The sequence below is a fragment of the Pezoporus occidentalis genome, unplaced genomic scaffold, assembly GCF_034315485.1.
Source record: "Pezoporus occidentalis ecotype Australia unplaced genomic scaffold, CSIRO_AGI_Poc_V1 ctg149, whole genome shotgun sequence".
NCBI classification, from domain to species: domain Eukaryota; kingdom Metazoa; phylum Chordata; class Aves; order Psittaciformes; family Psittacidae; genus Pezoporus; species Pezoporus occidentalis.
In genome coordinates, this window is record NW_026913305.1 from 977,462 (window position 1) to 990,315 (window position 12,854).

The window sequence follows — 12,854 nt, forward strand, 5'->3', positions numbered from 1 at the left end:
GTCTGTCTCCTCTTTTATCTTTCCTTTTTCTGTATTACTGTACCTGATAAGTATTAACTCCTCTGGTGACTGATTAAAAGCTGTGGAGCCACCATTCTGGCGCCCACTGTGAAGGGCTGGAAGTAGTAGCTGTTCAAGGCTGTTACTCCTGTCTGGTTGGGCCTGTGTACTAGGTAACCTATATAGGAATGTATGAAGGCATATCCACAGTACACACTGGAGCTCAACTGGAACATTAAAATGCATGGAGTTGCAGATGATAAATCCTGCTACAAGGCTCTTCATGCTTGCCATCATGCTAGTTCAGCACTGTGACTTCCAGCACTGGTATCTCAGTATGGTCCTACCCTGCACTGCCCGGGCTGTATGTGTAAGTGCGCTCAGTGTGCATGCAAGGAAGTTGATGCACAAAGCCGGGCATTATTTACTTAATGTGCGTATCTGCAAACACAATCATTCTTTTTCCTTCAGCAGTAATAGGAATAAGTTCCACCCAAGAAGGTTTAAGAAACATCAATTAGGCCATCGTTGTCCTAACCCAAATGCAGTTTACTTTCCTTACACTTAGTGCAAAACAAATTTAGTTGCTTTAAATATAAAAAGTGCTCTCCTCCTTACCTTTACCTCTTCGTTTTGATTCTGGAAAAAACATTGGGTTAGAGTTTTTGCTTCCTTCCTTGAAATGCTCTCTTCTGATGCTTGGTAATCACTGTGTAGCCTGAAGAAAGGTTTGAGCCTATCCAAAAAAAACCCAAACCAACAACAAACAACCCACCATACAGCTATTGTCTACACCTCTTTGCAGGGATACATGGTTGGGTGTAAATATATGTATTACACAGTAAGCATGTTATTGGTGTTATATGCCTAATAATTCTTTGAGAGCAGTTATTTCTGATTTCTGCCTGTGTCTGTGGAGAATTTCTTGTAGGCTTTTGCTGATTATCCTCTAGCATGCAAATTGTTTCCCTTTTTTCCCATAGTAATGTACCTTTAAACAGTTAACGAAAAGGAATTATAATTGGTTTGTTCTCTTTTAAAGTGCTAATTTTCCTTACTTGTATTTATTTCATTATTTCAATGAGGAAAAAGCAATCAGGGGACTGCGGTATGTTCTATTATTGGCTTAAAGTAACAAACAGGAGAAAGTACCCAGAGTGTTCTTTAGTGTGGAATAGATCAATTAAAAAATCTTTACAATTTGATACATGATTATTTTTAGTGGACAGAGTTTATGTGCTAGGAATTCAATGGAAAGTTTATTTTGCTTTATTTAAAGATTTTTTTGAGACTATTTTCTCCATGAACTATGTTGGAAAAACATTCTTAACCTGTAAACTTAGTGGTAATTGACATAGTAGTTCTGGGCTTCTGAAAACCTTTAGGATTAAATATGCAAACCCATTTGATTAAATGGTTGTACTGCAAGTGCAAAAAAATTTAGCTTTTGTTTCATATGGAGCAGAGAAGATGGACAATTGACAAAGAATCATAGAAATTTATCTAAAGATACGTTTTATTCATTTTGTCTACTATTTTAGAGCACAATAATAATTTGTCTCTCCATCCTTCTGCATAACACAGACCTTTCTTTGTTTTTTCTTGGACTGTGTTGTGTGAAGAGGGAAAAAAAAGGCTTGCTCTTCTGGTTAAGGATTAGTATGCTTGGCTAGAATATAAACTGTTTCAAAACATTGTTTGGCTAAGAACTTACAAAGACATTTTTACACTGTACTTTGTTTATTTAGGTGTCTTTCTTGCAGCTTTTATTTGGCACATTCCTGAAGAGGCAAACAGTGTTTAAGAATCCATAACTGATTCTGTAGTGTATTAATTCCAAGATGCATTTGCAGATCTGTTCAGTGTTTTCAGTATAATACCAGCTTCAGAGATTTTGAACAATATCTGTGAGGCTTTTTCCAACTATTTTTTGTTTCAGTAAAAATTCCACTCAGATTATGCAGTCTTTTGTGCAAGGAAGAGCACTACATCAGTAAGGGACCACTGATTTGAGAGGATAAGAGGTGGTGACTAGTCATGCTAATAGATACATGTGCTGTCATATATGATACTTGCATTTTCATACTATATTGATACTCCCAGGAATGTAGCAGTAGTGGTTTAGTTTCTTATAGCCCAGTACTAATGTAACGCATTTTTACATGCTCAAGCATTTCTCTCTAAAGGCTCTTATGCCTCCATTTGTTGTATGCAATAGGGGTGTAATGTGTTGATGAAATGGGAGACCTTTAACAGCTCCTGTTCAAAGCATTTTTTGTTGGGCCTTTGTCGTGGTTTAAGTGCAGTCAGTAACTCAGACCCAAGCAGCCTGCTCGCTCACTCTCCCCCTTACTCACCACCAACCCCGCCCAGCGAGAATCAAAAGAAAGTAACTCCCACGGGTTGAGATAAGAACAGTTCAGTAACTAAGGTATAACACAAACCACTGCTGCTACCACCAATAATAATAACTATGATAAGAGAAATAGCAAGGGAAGAGAATGCAATACCACCTGCTGATACCCAGCTGAACCGAGCAGTGATCTTCCCCTTCCAGGTGACTGCCCCCAGTTTATATAGTGGGCATGAGGTGCTGTGGTACGGAATGCCTCTTTGGCTAGTGTGGGTCAGGTGTCCTGTCTCTGCTTTCTTCCAGTTTCCCCTCCCCTCTGGCAGAGCATAAGAGTCAGAAAGTCCTTGGTCAGACTAAACATTTGAACAGTAACTAAAAACATCGGTGTTATCAGCGCTGTTCCCAGGCCAAAAGTCAAAACCACAGCACTGCACCAGCCACTAAGAAGGAAAAAAAAACGACTGCTACTGCTGAACCCAGGACAGCCTTACTGCGTTGTGTAGTGTAACTAAGTTGGCCCATTTCTAGAATTCCATGTCTCTGACTAGCTCAGCAATAGGAATTAGGCATTTATTGTGAAATGTAGGTTTGCATGGTGTTATGCTGTTGTAAAGATTTATGAACAGGTCTGTCCTTGAGAAATTTCCATAAGGATGACTTTTATTTCCAAGACTGCATCTTGCCTTTGTCATATATCACTTTGACAGTAACTCTGCCAAAATTGTCCCTTTTGGTATGCTCTGTGTTAAATATTTTACAGTACAGTTGCATTCATTTAGCATCAGTCACATTTGCTTTCTTTTCCTCTTATATGCAGTGTGTTTCACAGGCTTACTGTGTTGTTTCTCATGACATCTTTTCCTGCTGTACCGCTTGCAGAGGTTTAGATTTCCTGGTTGCTTATAGTCCCTGTTCCATCAGCCTGTGCAGAGATTTCTTCTTGCTGTGTGCCACAACTGGCTCTTTCTTTCAGTATTCAAGACTAATTTTGCTTCTGTGATGAAATCTCAGAACATATGAGGTCTCTATTCAGTTTGGTTAATTCCTATTTTCCTATTTTTTGGTTAATTCCTAATTTTCTGAGCATTTGTTTCCCGTTTCCTACTTGGAAAACTGTTTCTAAGAGTGTTTTTTCATGTTCACCCTGGCTCTTAGTTGCACTCTGGCATCCCAGGGTTCTGTGGTGTGATTTCTTCTAGCTAATCTTTCAGGTTTTATAGTCTTCAATTCATATCCTGCAAAAATGTGGAAATGACTGGGTTTTTTTTCTCCTCAAAATACAGAAATATCCTCGTATCTGTGCTCAGATTAATCATCTGATTAATCATCTCTCAGGATTACTGGGTTTTAAGTTCTCCTTAGCTAACAAACTTTTAGCAATTGCTGGGTAAGCAATTCTCTGTTGTTTGACTGTGTTAGTGACAGGTGGAAGTACTATGTGCCTGGTTCCTCTGACAACAGCTTTATTAAAGCAGCATCTTTCTACTTCTTCCTGGGATGGACAGTAAGTGAAGACGTGGAATTTTGCTGCAGTTCCTCCCTTGATTTAAAGCAAAAAAATAAAAAAGAAAAGAAAAGGTAATGTTCTGTGTTCATAAGTCCTGCTTAAATGCTGGTTCTAGAGCTTTGTTCTAACCAATTTACAGATCAGCCCACATACTGGCTGTTTTTAGCTGTTACATCAGCCAGGTCAATAATTGAATGGGTGACTTCAAAGGAGCACTGATTTGCTGCAGGATGGTCTTCGTAATTCATTAGCTGGCAAGCTCTTACAAAGTCAGAACTGAATCTCTGTCCCTGGTGTTAGTGAGGAGTTTGAAGCTGTTAATTCTGGGTTTTAAATGAACTAAAGTTGAATCTCAGACCACCTTGTTCACAAAAATCCCAACCAACCAACCAAAACAACCAAAAAAAATCCCCAAAAGAAAACAAACCACCAAACCTACTCCTGAAATTCAGCATAATAGTAAACACATCTGGCCATAGTCCAATTCTTCTGCTGCCACTTGAAAGGAGAAGGGGAGTGTTATCAGTGCAATGTTGTAAGCTGAAACAACTAAATGCTATTATGTTTTTAAACAGTCACACTCTTGAAGTCTTTACCATCCCATATATTTATGAGGAGGGAATGATTTCTGGCACTGGTAAATAGTTCTCAGCACATAAAGCAAAATGGAGAAGCACCTTCTTTTGTGCCTACAGATTGCCAGATGATTTGATCTGTGAGCTGAGGCATCCACATCACCCAGTAGATGCAGAGGGAGGAGAAGAGATAGAAAAAAGCAAAGGCAGTTGTGAAAATTGGCATTCAGCCCCAGCTCTTGAATATGTTGGACCACCCTGAAAAGCATTCATATTAGCGTTGAGTAGTATAATTATTAGATTGTTGGTGTATGTCCCAGCAAAGTATGTGATTTTGTTATTCTTTAAAATAAACCAGACTAAATATGTTGTCAGTATTATCAAAACTAAGCTAATATTGTTGCTATCTTTGAGCCAAAAAGGTGCTGGATTTTGCATTTCTTTTCCAGTGTTTGGTCCTGTAGGCTGTGCTCGTACTGCTTTATTGTATGACAGTACTGCTCTGCAATGTTAGGGGTTGCCTTTGACGTTGTTGGATGCCAGCATCTTTGATAGTTTTCCAGGAGAAGTTAATTATTGTATTACAAAGGTCATTTAAAAGGGGAAAAAACCTAAGGATCATCGGTAACATTTTTCTTTTCTTAGTAATAAAGCAGAGTATAGCAAGAAAGGGAAGTATTCTGGACTTTCCTCATAATCACTGAATCCCTCATTATTCTCCTTAATTCTCTAAAACACTTTCTGGTATAATTAGAAGACAGAATGCATTATGTCTGTATTAGTTTTGTTCCATAGACTTATTGTACTCTAGATATTTTTATGGATTCTTTGAATTAAAATACATTTCATTATAGTGCTAACATTTGGCTGGCTAATCATGGGTATTGCACATCTTTCAGCCTTAATACCTTGGTTGCCTTTGTTGAGACTTCAGACTTATTTCTTGGAGTCAGCAGTATCTGTGACAGCAACTTAATTGCTACATGCATTTGTACTGTTCTTCGGCAATTTTGTTTCAGATTCTTGTCAGTGTACCTATTTGCCCGGGGGATGGTTTTGTATTAAAAAACGGGTAACATATACACAAACAGCAGTGGAGCAAAATCTCATATAATTGGAAACCAGCATATCTAAAAGGCAAGAGAATGGGAATATTTTAATTATATTTTAGCTGTACCTGCTGGGAAGCAAAAGCAGAAATTATGTTTCAAGAATGTGGCAGAAAGCTATTTGCACTTACTGTCTTTGAGCCCCGTATCATCATGTTAATGATTTTGCATTTATGTTAAGCTTTATCTTTTCCTCTTTTTCTCCCTCCTCAAATCTCTGAATATTCATAAGCATTACTTTGCCACTGTTGACATATAAATATTTTGGGGATGCAGATGACATTCACCAGTAAACTTAATAATACTGTTTCTAAATGAAGGACTGAGGGGAAATTTAGGCAATTTTGTGAAATTACTAAATTTGGAAATTGCCCAGAATGGCAAGCTTAACATATAGGTTACTAGAAAATGAGACTCAACTTTTGATGAGGCTATACGGTCAGGAGCTCTGTTGTATTTAGTACGGCTCATGTGGACAGAGATGCATCCATATGATGGTCATTATCAAATCTGGAAGAAGGACTTGGGTTTGCAGTCCTTCTGCCTGATGATACCGTAGCCAGTGAAGAATTACAATTTCTACATGCAGTCTGCAGGCCTGCAGTTTTGTACTGTGGACACAGTTTTTTCCCATTTCACTTTTCTTTGTATTCTAAGGATTAGACTGAGTGTGAACCTTATTTGCTGTATTAATATTAATGGTTGGTGCATAAAAAGTAACTTGATATATTGTAAAAAGAACAGCCAGCATAATAGATTATGTAGTGTGTAGGAAAGAAGTGAATTGTCACTGGGTTTCATTTTGAAGGAGCCCAGTTATCTTAGATCACATTTTAATTGTGTCCTCCTATTTAAAATGTCTGCTTAATGCTTCTTTCAGCTAAATAATTCCTATTAGTTTCAGAGGTGCTGCATTAAAGTTTATAGGGATCAGCATTTGGATGATTAGTGATTACTGTTGTCAACCTAATGCAGACTATAGACTGATCCTGCTAAAGGAAAACATCCTATTTTGTCATGGTTTAACCTCAGCTGGCAACTAAATACCATGCAGCTCGCTCCAGTTTCCATGGAGTTCTCTAATCTGTGGTACAGCTATAGGAGCATGCTAAGTAGCTCTTCGTAGATGGGCTAAAGAAAAAAAAATCCATTACTGAGTTGGCATGGATAGTTTAATATATAAATATATAAATATATATAATATATATATTATATATATTTATATATTTTATATGTATAATACTATATAAATATATATATAATATATATATAAAAAAAGGTATTTGGTTGGACGAGGCCTTGGGTGATATGATTTAGCGTAAGGTGTCCCTGCCCACGGCAGGGGGGTTGGAACTAGATGATCTTAAGGTCCTTTCCAACCCTAATTGTTCTATGATTCTATGATACAGTTTTTTCAAATGCCATTGGAAGGATTTCACATTCATTTTAAAGCTTAACAGGTAGAATTCTAAAGTTGTCCCATGACCTTATGGAGCTGGAGTGTATATACTATTCAAAGGAAATTATCATTGGGCTTGAAGGGACAGTGAAGGTTCTGGTTAGGTGAGTAGCACTATAGCACAGATTCATTGAGAAAGGGCATTAAAATTTAACTTCTGACTAATACAGGGTAGAAGACATCTGATGAAATGATATAAAGTACTAAGGTACAATGAGCAGGCTTGTAACTTTTTAAGGATCACTACAGTTTATTTTAAATATAAATTAAAATGGTATTATTCTGTTTGATTCATTTGGCTTTTCACTAATCCTGATTACCCTACAGTCCTCTAGAGGCTTGAGGAAAGGTTCCTAGGTTCCCTGGCTTTCCTCTAAACAGGCTTTTCTAGCAACACTTCCAAGAAAAAACAAAGAAAACCAAAAAAACCCTAAACCAACAAAATCAACCTTTACAGAACTAAGTTGCTCTTCTCAAAGATGAATTAAACTTATCACCTTATCTTAGTATTGTAACACTGAGTCAATAATGTCACTGTACTTTTTGGTGATTCAGCTGCTCTACCAGAACTTGTTTATAGAAGCATAATCAGAATATCAATGTTTGAACTAGCTCTGGGAAGTTCCTGTGGTCTGAGAATAGGATTCCCAATCTATTGCCTCATTTCTCAAGTAATGTCTAAATACCAAATAGTTGATCAATATTTTGAGATGCAGAAATAAGAGCATATTTTTATAAACTGGTAATAGATGCTGGGATAGGCAGTGTCGGTAGGTAACTTGTGATGTCTTGATCACATCTTGTTATTGGAGTAACTGCAGACTTAGAAACGACTGATCAATGGATTTTGAAAGCTAGGCAAAGCTGAGGACTAGTGACACCTGTTTGCTTAATATGTGTCTTGTTTGGAGAGATTTTAAATGTATATTTCATCCTCTAGAGAAACAAGTAACTATCCTAGACATGTTTTAAAAATAACATCTGTTTTGTTGACTTTACTTTTTCAGCAGTCTATGTAAACCTAAATATTTAGATGAAAGTAACATTCAAAGATTTGTAGCTGAGATGCTTCCCTTTTTCTGCTGTTTTTCTTGATGAATGTAGGAAAAGATGATAATTCACTTTCTTTACACTGCATTAAAATCACATTCTAAGTAGTTTTCTGAAATCAATACAGCAGTGTTATTTTGCAAGGTAACAGAAGTAGCATTTCAAAGCTTAAGCAAATGTTACTGTGTATGCATGTATGCACACTTTTACAAATGAAATAATATGCCTGTGATTCTAGTTCTGTTTTTCCCTTTCTATTCTGCTGACTTCCCATGCAGATTGAATTGGGACTATAGTGTATCTTAATTGTCTCATATTTCAAAATTCACAGTTTGAAATTAGTAACTTCTTAAGATACATTGATTTATTTCTGATTTCCTAGTACTGATGCAAATCTGCACTGTAAAACCACATTTGGGCAGCCTGGGCTTTTAGGAATTGATAGATGGGGATATTTTAAACCAAACCCAGCATTTTAAAGCAAGGACAGGCAGCCTGGGAAGAATACAGGGATGTTGTCCAGGAAGCTAGGGATCAGGTTAGGAAAGCTAAGGCCCAGTTAGAATTACACTTGGCTAGGGATGTTAAAGATAACAGGAAGGGATTCTATAGGTATGTAGTGAATAAAAGACAGACTAGGGACAATGTGGGCCCCCTCTGGAAGCTATCAGGAGAACTGGCTACCCTGGATTTGGAGAAGGCTGAGGTTCTGAATGACTTCTTTGCCTTGGTGTTCACTGGCAAAGGCTCTGAGCAAACCACCCAAGTCTTAGAAGGGAGATGCAGGGACTGTGAGAATGAAGACCCTAGGCCCACTGTAGGAGAGGATCTGGTTTGAGACCATCTTAAGAACCTGAGTATATACAAGTCCATGGGACCTGATGAAATCCATCTGCGGGTCCTGAAGGAGCTGGCAAATGAAGTTGCTAAGCCACTGTCCACCATATTTGAGAAATCTTGGCAGTCAGGTGAAGTTCCCAGTGACTGGAAAAAGGGAAATATAACCCCCATTTTCAAGAAGGGGAAAATGGATGACCCGGGGAATTACAGAGCAGTCAGTCTCACCTCTGTGCCTGGCAAAATCTTGGAGCAGATTCTCCTGGAAGGCATGCTAAGGCACATGAAAATCAACAAGGTGCTTGGTGACAGCCAGCATGGCTTCACTGAGGGGAAATCCTGCCTGACCAATTTGGTGGCCTTCTATGGTGGGGCTACAGAACTGATGGACAGGGGTAGAGCAGTTGATGTCATCTACCTGGACTTGTGCAAAGTGTTCGAGACCAGTAACGAGTGGTGTCCCTCAGGGATTGGTGTTGGGACCGGTCTTGTTTAACATCTTTGTTGGTGACATGGACAGTGGGATTGAGTGCGCCCTCAGAGAGTTTGCCGATGACACCAAGCTGTGTGGTTCAGTTGATACGCTGGAGGGAAGGAATGGCAGGGGGGTTGGAACTAGATGATCTTAAGGTCCTTTCCAACCCTAACTATTCTATAATTCTATGGTTCTATAAACTAATGTTATTTTCAACATCAAGGATTTGCTTTTCATTTCTCTTTCTATAGGAAGAAAAAACCAATAAAATTAGGCAGTTATGAATCTGAGTCCAGTGTTTCCCCAATACAATTAGTGTCATGAGATTTTGTGTTTGTATGTATACCAGAACTCATTCAAGTGTGAAATAAAGGGTATTTCGCTTTCTGTTCCCACGTGTAAACTTAGATATAGTGAGAATGTTATTACCAAGTTTAAGATTAAAAAAAAAAAAAATTGTATAAAGTGTTGCCATGAGACATTCCATGCATTTAGGGAAAGTCAACTGAGTAACTAAATGAGTCAATCAAATAGCAAAATTATGTTCTTCAGAACAAGTAATGCGTTAGTTCCAGATACATGATCTACTGAGCAATTTTAACTTATCTAATGTACCTTTTTTCCTTCTCCTTCCTAGATCCAGCCATTGTAAATGGAGTTTATTGGTCAGAATCTTTAAATAAGGTGTTTGTTGATAATTTTGATCGTGACCCTTCTCTCATCTGGCAGTACTTTGGAAGTGCAAAAGGATTTTTCAGACAGTACCCAGGTAAGAAGAATACCAGTTCTTACTTAAAGTGTGACAAAGAATGCTGTGGCTGCAAGTTTTCACTCAGTATTGTCACAAATCATGGCTTTCGCAGATAGTTGCAGGTTGTTTTTTTCTTTGTCTAGTTTTAAGAGAGACATTTCTAATGAATGTTTTAAACATTCTGAGGGGATTTTTTAAACCAATTTTAATTTGGAGATGAAGTTGCCAAGATAATTCATGTACTCATAAGCATTCCTATTAATTTATACATATACATACATCAGAAAAATAACTCCAAAATAGACTGTGGAGAAGGAGGGCAAAACGATTGGACACTTCTTTATGGTACTGAATTTAGATAATTGCTCTATTGATGCATATAGTAAGACTTTGTTGTATTTCATTATTCAGTTTTTAGATTTCCACATAACCTTACATCTTACTATTTAAAGATTTAAAAAACATTTTTTAAGTTTTGCCTTACACCAGTTTTAATGAAATGCAATTAGATCACTTGTATTATTTCCATAGAAATCTGTTAAGATACAGTAATTTATATTAGTCCTTATTTTAAAGGCTGTTTCTTGTCTTGTGCTAAAGTTTAAAGTTTTGCTTTTTATCATATTTCTTTTGACCCACAACTGCTGGATGTGAGCAAAACATCGCATGTATGACCTGTGCATGAAGCAGTTAGTATAACAGGACCTGTTGAGACGAGGCACAGGTAGTAAATACTCAAGGCTTGAAAGGGGCTTCACAAGCATGTGATAAAGCTTGTCAAGACCAATGACCTAGTATGACAACACTTCTGTGACAGTACTATGATGAATATAGTAGCCCTGAAGAAGTTTTCACCTAACAGTAGATTAAAAAGGAGTGAGAAAAAAATACTGGGTTTGGTCATCCTAATTTATTATTTTTTCCAGTATTTCCTATGCTACAATAATTCCTTATTAGATTAAAGTATGAAACTCCATTAAGTGCTACTTAGGCCAATACCACAGGTACATTTTGAACAGGTAATGTGAAAATATAATTTTTTTTAATCTCTTTTTTAAAACAGGAATTAAATGGGAACCTGATGAGAATGGAGTCATTGCATTTGACTGCAGAAACAGAAAATGGTAGGCAATAGATGACTACCCATGTTAAGAAATTTGAAAGGAAGTTCAGTATTTAAAAGAGCAAGATGTCTTTTGTCTTAGGTACATCCAGGCAGCAACTTCTCCAAAAGATGTGGTCATTTTAGTAGATGTCAGTGGCAGTATGAAAGGGCTTCGCTTGACTATTGCAAAACAGACAGTTTCATCTATTCTGGATACCCTTGGAGATGATGACTTCTTCAATATAATTGCTGTGAGTGTCTCATGATTTCTTTCTTCCTTTTTTTTTTTTTTTTTTTTACATCACACAATACACTTGAAAAATGTTGCATAAGGGTGATGGATGCAAAATGACTAAAATGACATCAGAGCCGACTGGACAAGCGCTGTGATTTTTCCAGTGCAAGCTTCTTCAGGTGACAGGGTCTTCAAGCTATTTTTCTATAATTGGCAGTCTGAAACCCCTTAACAAGTTGTCTTGAGTTTGGGAGTTGCAAAGAATAGCAATCTGTTTTGTAGTTTGCCTGAGCTTTCTACATTATCTTAGCTTTTAACTTGGAGGTCTGTCCCTTTACACCTCTGCCTCCCTCTGCCCCCAGGTTAATACAGAAGGATTAATAGATGCTAACATAGCTTCTTGTTATTCCTGCTTTCCTCAGTGCAAATCCAAAATGTATGTATGTGTATGTAAGTTGTACAAAGGCACTACTGGTACTTACTAACAGTGATAAATTAGATCATCAGTAGATCCTGTTATTTGTGTAGGGAGTAGTTACTTTTCCATGGTACAGATACACGTTTTAAATCTATGGCAAGAGGCGACTTCTACAGTATTTAAGAGTAATGGGATTAATCATGTAGTTAAGGATGGCTTTAACAAATCCAGAACTGACATCAGACCTATGATTTGCAGGGGGGTATGGGAGGAAAACTGATGGGTTTATAAATTCTTCTTTGTTGATATTCTCTTGGTAATACTTCAAAGTACGTGGGTTTATCATATGCATAGATCCTAAAAATTTCTTCAAATGCATGAATGTAAGGAGGATTCTGGCCTTTTTTCCCTACAAAGGAAATGTTTTTTGTATACTGAAATAAATGACTGCAGTGACAGTAGTGCAAGTCATTGAGATTGTATGGAGAATGGAATATATATGCTGAAAGTATACATGCATTTATTTTAAACAGATAGCAAGCATTTAGTTCAAAATATCTTTCATATTAATCTTCTTGCTTGATAATTGCATAATTAGCAGAAACTCATGGAGTGGGAAGACATAATTACATACTGTATCAAAAAAAGATTGACTGTCCTTCAAGAAAATTGTGATTAACTGTAATCTAAATAACTTTAAGTTGAAAGAATGTTTCAAATAAGTAATTATGAAGGTACTTGACCAGCCATTTTTCAGTGTGTAATCTCTGTGTTTATCAGTAGTTGTGACAGTTACTGTGAATGATGTGGAAAGAAAAAAGAATTTAAGTGATGATTTTTCCTTTGGGAAAACCAAAAAGCTCATCTATAACAAAAAATATAAAAACGTATGTAGCTAGAACCCAAAACAATGATTTTTTTGCATAAATAGTATGGGAGAAAGAATATGTAAAGACTTAAAAAAAATGAGCAAATATGAA

The 12,854-nt window shown here is 37.0% G+C and overlaps 1 protein-coding gene across 4 annotated transcripts in view; it reads left to right on the top strand.

Annotated features, from left to right (window-relative positions):
* The window catches only part of CACNA2D3 (calcium voltage-gated channel auxiliary subunit alpha2delta 3), a 451,679-nt gene that overhangs the window by 189,583 nt on the left and 249,242 nt on the right, over nt 1–12,854 (top strand). For all 4 annotated transcript variants that reach the window (XR_009963200.1, XM_062610709.1, XM_062610710.1 and 1 more), the window contains exons 6-8: nt 10,003–10,134; nt 11,180–11,240; nt 11,322–11,472. Coding sequence is in view for 3 of the 4 variants with exons in the window: in XM_062610709.1 (XP_062466693.1) it covers nt 10,003–10,134; nt 11,180–11,240; nt 11,322–11,472 (344 nt within the window). In the remaining variant the exon portion in view is untranslated. The remainder of the gene's footprint in view (nt 1–10,002; nt 10,135–11,179; nt 11,241–11,321; nt 11,473–12,854) is intronic.